This window comes from Chiloscyllium plagiosum, unplaced genomic scaffold (genome assembly GCF_037043375.1).
Source record: "Chiloscyllium plagiosum isolate Xiang-an unplaced genomic scaffold, Cpla_swu_hap1 HiC_scaffold_28, whole genome shotgun sequence".
NCBI classification, from domain to species: Eukaryota; Metazoa; Chordata; class Chondrichthyes; order Orectolobiformes; family Hemiscylliidae; genus Chiloscyllium; species Chiloscyllium plagiosum.
In genome coordinates this window covers 47,075,231-47,087,744 of record NW_028270166.1, presented here as the reverse complement: position 1 = coordinate 47,087,744, position 12,514 = coordinate 47,075,231, and the positions used below count along the sequence as shown (strand labels likewise).

Sequence of the window (12,514 nt, the reverse complement as noted above, 5' to 3'; positions counted from 1 at the left end):
GTGTACACACAGTGATGGGGCAATCTGAGTACAAACAGTGGTGGGGCAGTCTGTGTACTCACAGTGATGAGGCAGTCTGTGTACACACAGTGGTGGGGCAGTCTGTGTACTCACAGTGATGAGGCAGTCTGTGTACACACAGTGGTGGGGCAGTCTGTGTACACACAGTGGTGGGACAGTTTGTGTACACACAGTGACAGGGCAGCCTGTGTACACATAGTGATGGGCAGTCTGTGTACTCACAGTAATGAGGCAGTCTGTGTACACACAGTGGTGGGACAGTTTGTGTACACACAGTGACAGGGCAGCCTGTGTACACACAGTGGTGGGACAGTCTGTGTACTCACAGTGGTGGGGCAGTCTGTGTACACACAGTGACCAGGCAGTCTGTGTACACACATTGGTGGGACAGTCTGTGTACACACAATGACGGGGCAGTCTGTGTACACACAGTGGTGAGGCAGTCTGTGTATACACATTGGTGGGACAGTCTGTGTACACACAGTGGTGGGGCAGTTTGTGTACATACAGTGATGAGGCAGTCTGTGTACACACATTGGTGGGACAGTCTGTGTACACACAGTGGTGGGGCAGTGTGTGTACACACAGTGGTGGGGCAGTCTGTGTATACACATTTGTGGGACAGTCTGTGTACACACAGTGGTGGGGCAGTTTGTGTACATACAGTCACCAGGCAGTCTGTGTACACACGGTGTTGAGGCAGTCTGTGTACAGACATTGGTGGGGCAGTCTGTGCACACACAGTGGTGGGGCAGTCTGTGTACTCACAGTGGTTGGGCAGTCTGTGTTCTCACAGTGGTGGGGCAGTCTGTGTACACACAGTGACGAGGCAGTCTGTGTACACACAGTGACAGGGCAGTCTGTGTACACACATTGGTGGGACAGTCTGTGTACACACAGTGGTGGGGCAGTCTATGTACACACAGTGGTGGGGCAGTCTGTGTACTCACAATGGTGGGGCAGTTTGTGTACACACAGTGGTGGGGCAGTCTGTATACTCACAGTGGTGGGGCAGTTTGTGTACACACAGTGACGGGTCAGTCTGTGTTCTCACAGTGGTGGGGCAGTCTGTGTACTGACTGTGGTGGGGCAGTCTGTGTACACACAGTGACAGGGCAGCCTGTGTACACACATTGGTGGGACAGTCTGTGTACACACAGTGATGAGGCAGTCTCTGTACACACAGTGATGAGGCAGTCTGTGTACACACAATGGTGGGGCAGTCTGTGTACACACAGTGATGAGGCAGTCTGTGTACACACAGTGACGGGGCAGTCTGTGTACACACAGTGATGCTGCAGTCTGTGTACACACAGTGGTGGGGCAGTCTGTATACACACAGTGGTGGGGCAGTCTGTGTACACACAGTGGTGGAGCAGTCTGTGTACACACAGTGGTGGGACAGTCTGTGTACTCACAGTGATGAGGCAGTCTGTGTACACACGGTGGTGGGGCAGTCTGTGTACACACAGTGATGGGGCAGTCTGTGTACACACAGTGACGGGGCAGTCTGTGTACACACAGTGACGGGGCAGTCTGTGTACTCACAGTGGTGGGGCAGTCTGTGTACACACAGTGGTGGGACAGTCTGTGTTCTCACAGTGATGAGGCAGTCTGTGTACACACAGTGGTGGGGCAGTCTGTGTACACACAGTGATGAGGCAGTCTGTGTACTCACAGTGGTGGGGCAGTCTGTGTACACACAGTGACAGGGCAGTCTGTGTACACACAGTGGTGGGGCAGTCTGTGTACACACAGTGGTGGGGCAGTCTGTGTACACACAGTGACAGGGCAGTGTGTGTACACACAGTGGTGGTGCAGTCTGTGTACACACAGTGACAGGGCAGTCTGTGTACTCACAGTGGTGGGGCAGTCTGTGTACACACAGTGGTGGGGCAGTCTGTGTACTCACAGTGGTGGGGCAGTCTGTGTACACACAGTGATAGGGCAGTCTGTGTACACACAGTGACGGGGCAGTCTCTGTACACACAGTGACAGGGCAGTCTGTGTTCTCACAGTGGTGGGGCAGTCTGTGTTCTCACAGTGGTGGGGCAATCTGTGTACACACAGTGACAAGGCAGTCTGTGTACACACAGTGACACTGTGACCTTTGTATCCTCCAGCTCGCAGCATGATGTTATTCTCCTGTATTCCGTTGCCTACTATTCGAGCTCAGCTGTCGAAGCAAATGGAAGGGGCCTCTTACGGTAAGTGTGGAGTCAACGGTTATAGAGGGTGGATGTGATTGTAAAGAGTGAATGGGATTATACAGAGTGAGTGTCCTTATTTGCAGAGACTGTTTGCTTCAATGACAGGTCTATCACGCTGTTGCTCATCACAGCCTGTCTGAAATCTTGAATTTCCTCTCAGGTTCCATCTTTGCCTGGCTCCAGTCAGCGATGGCTTTAACAGACGTGATTTCCACTGCTTTGTTCAACAGTCTGTACGCTGGCTCTCTCCAATCGGAGAGTAACTTCCTTCTTCTCTTGGCTGCAGCGATATGTTGGTCCAGCACTGTACCAGTTGTGTAAGTATCCCTCTCTGTGACAGAGCCCACCCTGTCTGCCCTCATTTCCCATTTTCCTCTGTTCTTTCAAACATCCTCCACTTCTCCACCCACGTTCTCGATGTTGCATCCCTCGCTCTCTCTCTCTCTCTGTTGGAACATCATCTCACCCCTAGACAGGAGACAAAATGTCTGCAACACAAATTCCCAGCTCGGCGAACAGAACCACAACATCTCACCCCTTTCCCACACTTCCTTTTCCCAAACCACTCTTTCCCTCAGCTTTCATCTCCATGATGCATTAGATGTGAAGGTATCATGTTGGACTGGGGTGGACAAAGTTAAAAATCAACATGGTGTTGTGTGATTTTTGACAATGCATTAGAGACAGACTCTCACACAGAACCTCAAACTCACCCCCACTCTCACGCTCTCACTGACCCTCACACTCACACTCACTGACCCCCCCCCACCCCCACCCTCACTCTCAGTGACCACTCACCCTCACCTTCACTGACCCCCCCACCCCAACCTCATTCTCACTGACACCCTCAACCTCTCCCTCACTGACCCCTCACCCTCACCTTCACTGACCCCCACCTCACTCTCACTGACCCCCCCACCCTCACTCTCACTGACGCCCCACCCTCACCCTCACTGACCCCCACCCTCACTCTCACTGACCCCCCAGCCTCACTCTCACTGACCTCTCACCCTCACTCTCACTGAACCCTCATCCTCACCTTCACTGAGCCCCCACCCCCACCCTCACTCTCACTGACCCCCCCAGCTTCACTCTCACTGACCCCACACCCCCACCCTCACCTTCACTGACCCCCCATCCTCACTCTCACTGAACCCCCACCCTTACCTTCACTGACCCCCCACCCCCACCCTCACCCTCACTGACCCCCCACCCTCACTCTCACTGACCCTCCAACCCTCACCCTCACTGACCCCCACCCTCACTCTCAATGACTCCCCACCCTCACTCTCATTGACCCCCCACTCTCAGTTTCACTGACCGCCCACCCTCACCCTCACTGATCCCCCCACCCCCACCATGACCCTCAATGACCCCCCACCCCACCCTCACCCTCACTGACACCCCCACCCACAATCTCACTGACCATCCCCCACCCCCAATCTCACTCTCTCTGACCCCCACCCTCACCCTCACTGACACCCCACCCGCACCCTCACTGATCCCCATCCCCATCCTCATCTCACTGACCCCTACCCTCACTCTCACTGACCCCTACCCTCACCCTCACTGACCCCCCACCCCCGCCCTGACTCTCACTGACACCCACCCGCACCCTCACTGATCCCCACCCCATCCTCATCTCACTGACCACTACCCTCACTCTCACTGACCCCCCACCCTGACCCTCACTGACCCCCCACCCCCACACTCACTGACCCCCCACCCCCACCATCACTTTCACTGACCCCCCACTCCCACCCTCACTGATCCCCTAACGCTACCCTCACCCTCATTGACCCCCCACCCCCACTCTCACTGACACCACCCCCACCTTCACCCTCACTGGCCCCCACCTTCACTGACCCACACCACCCTCACTGATCCCCAATCCTCACCCTCATTGACCCCCCACCCCCACTCTCACTGACACCCCCCCACCCTCACCCTCACTGGCCCCCACTCTCACTGACCCACACCACCCTCACTGACCCCCAACTCTCGCCCTCACTGACTCCCCATCCTCACTCTCACTGACCCCACACCCTCATACTCACCCTCACTGACCTCCACTACCCTCACTGACCCCCACCCATACTCTCACTGACCCCCCACCCTCACTCTCATTGACCCCCCACTCTCAGTTTCACTGACCACCCACCCTCACCCTCACTGATCCCCCCACCCCCACCATGACCCTCAATGACCCCCCACCCCACCCTCACCCTCACTGACACCCCCACCCACACTCTCACTAACCATCCCCCACCCCCAACCTCACTCTCACTGACCCCCACCCTCACCGACTCCCCCACCCGCACCCTCACTGATCCCCATTCCCATCCTCATCTCACTGACCCCTACCCTCACTCACTGACCCCCCACCCCACCCTCACCCTCACTGACCCCCCACCCCCGCCCTGACTCTCACTGACACCCACCCGCACCCACACTTACCCCCATCCCCAGCCTCATCTCACTGACCCCTACCCTCACTCTCACTGACCCCCCACCCTGACCCTCACTGACCCCCCACCCCCACACTCACTGACCCCCCACCCCCACCATCACTTTCACTGACCCCCCCCACCCGCACCCTCACTGATCCCCCAACGCTACCCTCACCCTCATTGACCCCCACCCCCACTCTCACTGACACCCCCCTCCACCTTCACCTTTACTGGCCCCCACCTTCACTGACCCACACCACCCTCACTGATCCCCAACCCTCACCCTCATTGACCCCCCACCCCCACTCTCACTGACACCCCCCCACCCTCACCCTCACTGGCCCCCACCCTCACTGACCCAGACCACCCTCACTGACCCCCAACCCTCGCCCTCACTGACCCCCCATCCTCACTCTCACTGACCCCACACCCTCATACTACCCTCACTGACCCCCACCACCCTCACTGACCCCCCCACCCTCACCCTCACTGACCCCCACCCTCACTGACCCCCAACCACACTCTCACTGACCCCCACCCTCACTGACCCCCAACCTTCACACTCACTGATCCTCACCCTCACCCTCACTGACCCCCACCCTCATACTCACTGACACCCCACCCTCGCACTCACAGATGCTCACCCTCACTGACCCCCACCCTCACACTCACTGACCCCCACCCTCACTGATCCTCACCCTCACTGGCCCCCACTCCCACCTTCACTGACTCTCCACCCTCACCCTCACTGACCCCCACCCTCACACTCATTGACCCCCACCCTCACACTCACAGGTCCTCACCCTCACCCTCACTGACCCCCACTCCCATTCTCACTGACCCTCACTCCCATCCTCACTGCCTCTCCACCCTCACCCTCACTGACCCCCACCCTCACCCTCACTGACACCCCCACCCTCACTCCCACTGAACCCCACCCCCACCCCCACCCCCACACTCACTGACCCCCACCATCACTTTCACTGACACCCCCACCCTCACCCTCACTGACCATCATCCCCACTCTCACTGACACCCACCACCCTCACCCTCACTGGCCCCCACCCTCACTGACCCACACCACCCTCACTGACCCCACACCCTCATACTCACCCTCACTGACCTCCACTACCCTCACTGACCCCCACCCATACTCTCACTGACCCCCCACGCTCACCCTCACTGACCCCCACCTTCATACTACCCTCACTGACCCTCACCACCCTCACTGGCCCCCCACCCACACTCTGACTGACCCCTCACCTCACTGACCCCCCCACCTCACCCTCACCGACCCCCACCCCCACTCTCACTGACCCCCACCCTCACCGATCCCCGCTCCCACCCTCACTGACTCCACCCTCACCCTCACTGACCCCCACCCTCACACTCACTGACCCCCACTCCCACCCTCACTAACTCTCCAACCTCACCCTCACTGACCCCCACCCTCACATTCACTGACTCTCCACCCTCACCCTCACTGACCCCCACCCTCACACTCACCCTTAAATTCCATCTAGACCATCATCCAGTGACTCCACCTCATGCAATCAGACCTCGCAGTGACAGTCCGTTGTCCAATCACATCGCCCATTGATGAACCCCCCCCCCTGAGGTTAGTAGCTGTTGATGGGGGTGTGGGGAGCAGGGCAGGGCATGGAGAAACATGGCGCCATCGGGTAATCGCAGCATCTTTAACCAGGACAGAGAACCCAGATGACTAGCTGTGGTTCAGAGAAGGGGCCAGTGGTGCTGGAGAGAGAAGGGCAGCAAGCAGAAGCTTATCTTGACAGAGTGGAATTGAATTGGGGCGAGCAGCGAGGATGTTGGTCAGGAACATTTCACAATCCCCATAGAAACCTGAAACGAGATTCAAACTTCCAGTTAATAGCTGAAAGAATTACACATCAAAATTTCACAATGTAAGATGCTCACTGTAACAGATTACTACATAAGACTACTAACTAAACGCTACCTTTATAGAGAACTTGCATTCTTAGCCACCAGCAGAATACCATCTCCTCACATGGTGAATCACAACAACCTTTTGACCTCTAGCTGCTCTCTCCTCTCCCCTGACTAAACGATAAAAGCTCTGCCTGCATCATCCAATGGTCAGGTCTCAATGTCCTTTTCTCACACATCCTGTGGCCGAATCATTCCAATGGCTGCCTGAGAGGGAACTGGGTCCTGTCTGAGTCTCAGAAATGATTTAGAGGAGATTTTAAAAACATTAAAGGAACATATAATATGAAACATCCATGAAATATCAGGCTGTAGTTGCAAGGACTATCATTGACCTCATCTCCTCTGGAGACCTCCCCTCCACAGTTTCCCACCTTATAGTCCCTCAATCCCTCCACAGTTTCCCACCTTATAGTCCCTCAATCCCTCCACAGTTTCCCACCTTATAGTCCCTCAATCCCTCCACAGTTTCCCACCTTATAGTCCCTCAATCCCTCCACAGTTTCCCACCTCATAGTCCCTCACTCCCTCCACATCTTCCCACCTCATAGTCCCTCAATCCCGATACAACTTGCTTCTACCTCCTTCCCAAAGCAAAAATTCCCAGGCAAGACCCATCCTTTCAGCCTGTTTTGATGTGATATTGAGTTGATTTATTGTAGTCACATGTACCTAAACACAGTGAAAAGTTTTGTTTTGCGAGCAGTACGGGCAGCTCATAGCAAACAAGGACATACAGATCATTGGGTGCTCAGACAGAGCGAGACATACAGAGTTACAGCTGCACAAGGGGTGGACATTATTTGAAGTTAGAGAGTCCATTCAGATGGTCTAATAACAGCAGGGAAGAAGCTGTTCTTTAACCTGTTGGTACGTGTGTTAAAGCTCCTGCCTGACTCCCCACTCACCTTATTTCTTCCTATCTTGACTCCATTTTCTCCCCCTTTGTTTAATCTCTTCCCACTTACATTCACCATTCTTCTGATGCTTTATATCAGTTCCATAATAATTATGGGATTGACACCAGACAATGGGAAGAGAGGGGTCAGTGGGGCTAGTTTACATTGCTCTGGTACAGCACATGGATGAAATGGCCGCTTTCTGTATCTATTTTTGTTCTAGGGTTTACAGCTGGAGAGAGAAAAGGGGAACTTATAGCTCAATTGCTGGCACAGACTCAGCACAGCGACTGGTCGTAGAGGAACTGTACTACAGTGATGACAGCTGTATGTTGTCTCTTTCGGAATGACAAGTCACAGCTGGGATGTGGAAATCCAATCGACTAAAAAGAGACTAAGAGGTTAAAGTTCAAGGGAATTACATTGGGACATGCCCAGTAGGAACTTTCATTTCTGAATCTCAAATTGAAAATGATTGGAGCCTTGAAATGGGAGTTTTGTGTAGCTCTCAAACACGCTGGGGCCTTTTGGGAATGATAGTCTGGTGGTAATGTTACTGGATCTAGTCCAGGGAAAGGAAATATTGAGCATTTAAATCCAGCTTTAAAAATGTCCCTGAGGTTATCAGGTGGTCAAGAAATCGCCAACTGATTCACTAGTTACTTGTGGGAGGGAAAGCTACCATCCTTGGCCAGTTTGAGTGTTAATGTGGCTCCAGTCCCAAATCAAGATGAAAGGATCCCACAAACCCTTTTTTTAAAATGAGATCTCACAAACCCTTCGGTTTATAAAATAATTCAAAGCAGCTGAAGGACAATGAGGGCCAATGATTCCCACATCCTGCGATTGAATGGAAGATCAGCTGAAGTGAATGATAATTATCTGTTCATTTATTGTCAGATATTGCACCTTAAAAACAATATTGATCTACCTCACAGTGGGAACTTTCTGTTTGCTTAATGACCCTGATTTGTTCATACAGCACAGAAATGTTTCAGGATTCTGTAATAGTGCACACCACTGAGTTATTTTTCCCTCACTGGTCAGAATCTGTCATCCTGCTTACGTTATAAACTGTCCAACTCTGGGCAACTGCCCAACACCACATCCTTATTGAAAACAGAAGCTCTGACTTATTCGTCCTGCTATCATCCAGTAAATGCACAATTTACCATCAGAGCAATATAAACCCACCCAGGTCAAGACAAGAGATTGGCACTGAGTGAATAAGCTGCTCATAAGTGCCCGTCTAACCTCTTTCACAGTTGGAACAGCGAGAGGGCAAAGACTGAGCAATTCCCTGGGGAACGTCAGCATGACTTTGCTAAAAGGGAGGTTGTATTTAACCAATTTATTGTGGCTCTTTGAAGAAATAATGCACTGTGGATAAGGGGGAGCTTGACAATATACAACACTTGGATTGCCAGTGGGGTTTTGATAGAGTGCCATTTCAAGGATTGTTGTGAAATAAAATAAAGTCTGATTGATGTAGGAGGTAACCTACACCATGGATAGAAGATTGGCTTGCCAACAGGAAGTGGAGGTAGTTCTTCTATAAGGCGATGATTGCGTCCTTGTGCAACCCTGCATTATGGACAAATTGCTCTTTAAAAATAGCACTTAAAGTGTTGTATTACGTTACAGCCAACACAGGTTTTAAAACGTAGCACTTTAGAAACCATGCCCCCAATTTGTCAATCGCGTTACAGCGAGTTCAGGTGAATGAAACGCACGTTATAGCAGAACGATCTGCAGTAATAAATAGCACTTTGTTTAGCAGGATGTGACAAGTGAAGTCCATTATGAATGAAGTTTTGTTGGACCAAAGCTAGACTAGTGTCATTTACATGTTTAGCATAACTGCCTGATGTTTGCACTCTATGTCTATGTTGAATTATCCCAAATGCTTTATTAATGGCTTAGTTAACTTGTCCAAAGTTTGTGCGAAGATTTGTAGCTCGGGTGCTCGTTGTTGTGGTTCTGTTCGCCGAGCTGGAAGTTTTTGTCGCAAACGTTTCGTCCCCTGGCTAGGCGACATCATCAGTGCTTGGGAGCCTCCTGTGAAGCGCTTCTTTGATGTTTCCTCCGGTGTTTATAGTGGTCTGCGTGTCACACGCAGACAACAAGCAACATGAATTCGACTGGGACAACACTACTGTCATAGGGCAAGCCAGACAGAGAACAGCCAGGGAATTCCTAGAGGCATGGCATTCATCCACAAACTCCATCAACAAACACATCGACCTGGACCCAATATACCAACCACTACAGCGGACAGCTGAAACTGACAACCGGAAGCGGCAGGGACAGACCACTATAAACACCGGAGGAAACATCAAAGAAGCTCCCAAGCACTGATGATGTCGCCTAGCCAGGGGACGAAACGTTTACAACAAAAACTTCCAGCTCGGCGAACAGAACCATAGTTAACTTGTACCTTTACTTGCAAAAAAAAGTTTGCAAACATTCTCTGACGTCTCTTTTCTTTCAACTCATTTAAAACTGATTGTCTGTCCTCATTCTTCCTGCTAAAGGACATGCCTTACAACATTGAATTCCATCGACTATGTCTCTGTCCGTTTCACCAGTCCATGTCCATCCCTAACTCCTCACCATTTATTAGACTTGCGGATTGTGTCATCTGCAAATTTCAAAACTGTACCTGAGATCCCCAAGCTGTAGACATCAGTTTGCATCATAAACTGTCCTCAGCAGTGTCCCTGTCCTCACCAGTGCTACTGTCCTCACCAGAGCTATCATCACCAGTGCTGCTGTCATTGTCAGTGCTGCTATCATTGCCAGTACGGTGTCCCAGCCAGTGCTGCTATCATTGCCAGTCCAGTGCCCCAGCCAGTGCTGCTATCATTGCCAATGCGGTGCCCCAGTCAGTGCTGATGTCATTGCCCAGTGTGGTGTCCCAGCTTGTGCTGCTGTCATTGCCAGTGCAGTGTCCCAGCCAGTGCTGCTATCATTGCCAGTGCTGCTATCATTGCCAGTGCGGTATCCCAGCCAGTGCTGCTATCATTGCCAGTGCTGCTATCATTGCCAGTGCGGTATCCCAGCCAGTGCTGCTATCATTGCCAGTGCTGCTATCATTGCCAGTGCGGTATCCCAGCGAGTGCTGCTATCATTGCCAGTGCCGCTGTCATTGCCAGTGCGGTGCCCCAGCCAGTGCTGCTGTCATTGCCAGCGCTGGTGTCCCAGCCAGTGCAGCTGTCATTGTCAGTGCGTTGTCCCAGCCAGTGCTGCTGTCATTGCCAGTGCGTTGTCCCAGCCAGTGCTGCTGTCATTGCCAGTGCCACTGTCATTGCCAGTGCGGTGTCCCAGCCAGTGCTGCTATCATTGCCCGTGCGGTGCCCCAGCCAGTGCTGCTGTCATTGCCAGCGCAGGTGTCCCAGCCAGTGCTGCTGTCATTGCCAGTGCTGTTGCCCCAGCCAGTGCTGCTGACATTGCCAGTGCAATGCACGATTTTGGGCATCTGAGCAGCCCTGTCTGATCTCTTCACGGGTGTCTATGGATCAAGAATAATATTAAAGCATTGACAGTGTTACACAGAGCTGTCTGGATTTTACCTGCCCAGTCGTTAAGGACCATACGTCAGGCAACAAGAACATGATACACTGATGATTTTTAAAAATGAGTAATTAATAAATATGACCATTAAAAAATGCCAAGTAGCAGAGCTAACCATTAAAATCTTTCTTGACTTCTGTATTGTTAGGTTGAAAATATCTAATGGTCTGGTCAAAATGATGACAAGAAGGCATGTGTATTTGACATAAAGCAAATTTTTTAGGTTAATCTACTTATACAAGTGAATCTATTATCTGAAACCTCATAATATACATAGTTCGGTGGTCTGAGTTGGCACAGTTGTTAGCACTGAGTGTTTAATGACAGTGGGCCTCACTGCCCTGTCCCCGGCAGGGACCCCACTGTAATTGCTGGTCTGGGAACTCAAGCTTCCTGGCACCATACACGATCCTGCTCCAAGGTCAAGCCTGATGAGTGGGACAGAGTCCCTGATATCAATACTGTTCTGGTTACATGCTACACCACCATTTCGTTGTACTTTTAGTACATTTGCAGATATTCCATAGTGCTGACAATAAGGTGAAAATATCATCCTGGTGGCCCTGGGTCGATTACATTAAAGAATACTTCCCATTGACCATCAAGGTTATGCAGTTACCCAACAGCCAAAAGAAGTTGTTTCTACACCAGGCCAGTAATTTTCCACTTGTCTCCAATTGCCCATTGTCATGTCCAATTAACTCTGAGTGATTCACGCTCAACGGTCAGATGTGGAGACATCCTTTTTTAATGAGCTTAACAGTACATCTTCTCAGACAAAGCAAAGCTAAAGAGGGATATACAGACCCGATGCCAGCTCTTGGTCATGAGGGTAGGGGATGACCTTGGCAGTTGGTTTGAGCGAGCACTGACCCCGGTGTTCACTTCTGATAATACACACTCCAAGCTGGCCTTGTCAGAATGCATACACCAACAGGGTTCAGAGAGAGCTCACTTTTCAGACAGGGCTTCCCTCCTTTCCTGGTCCAAAGTATGGAGGTTGGGAAGAGCCAGGAGAAGGGACATGCACGCGTGCACACACACACACCCACACCCCAACACACACACCCACACACACTCCAACACACACACACCCCAACACACACACCCACACATACACACACACCCCAACATACACCCACACCCCAACACACACACCCACACACACTCCAACACACACACACCCACACACACACCCACACATACACCCACACCCCAACACACACACCCACACACACTCCAACACACACCCACACACCCACACCCCCACACACACACCCCAACATACACCCACACCCCAACACACACACCCACACACACTCCAACACACACCCACACACACACCCACACACACCCCAACACACACCCACACACCCACACCCCACACACACAC

At 52.1% G+C, this 12,514-nt stretch overlaps 1 protein-coding gene across 1 annotated transcript in view; it reads left to right on the top strand.

The window, feature by feature from the left end:
- LOC122565076 (solute carrier family 46 member 2-like) overlaps positions 1 to 11,763 on the top strand; it is a 37,632-nt gene extending 25,869 nt beyond the window's left edge. The window contains exons 2-4 of the mRNA XM_087976178.1: positions 2,145 to 2,228; positions 2,392 to 2,548; positions 7,772 to 11,763. Of these exons, the coding sequence (XP_087832304.1) occupies positions 2,145 to 2,228; positions 2,392 to 2,548; positions 7,772 to 7,898 (368 nt within the window). The 3' untranslated portion in view covers positions 7,899 to 11,763. The remainder of the gene's footprint in view (positions 1 to 2,144; positions 2,229 to 2,391; positions 2,549 to 7,771) is intronic.
- The last annotated feature ends 751 nt before the right edge of the window (positions 11,764 to 12,514 follow it).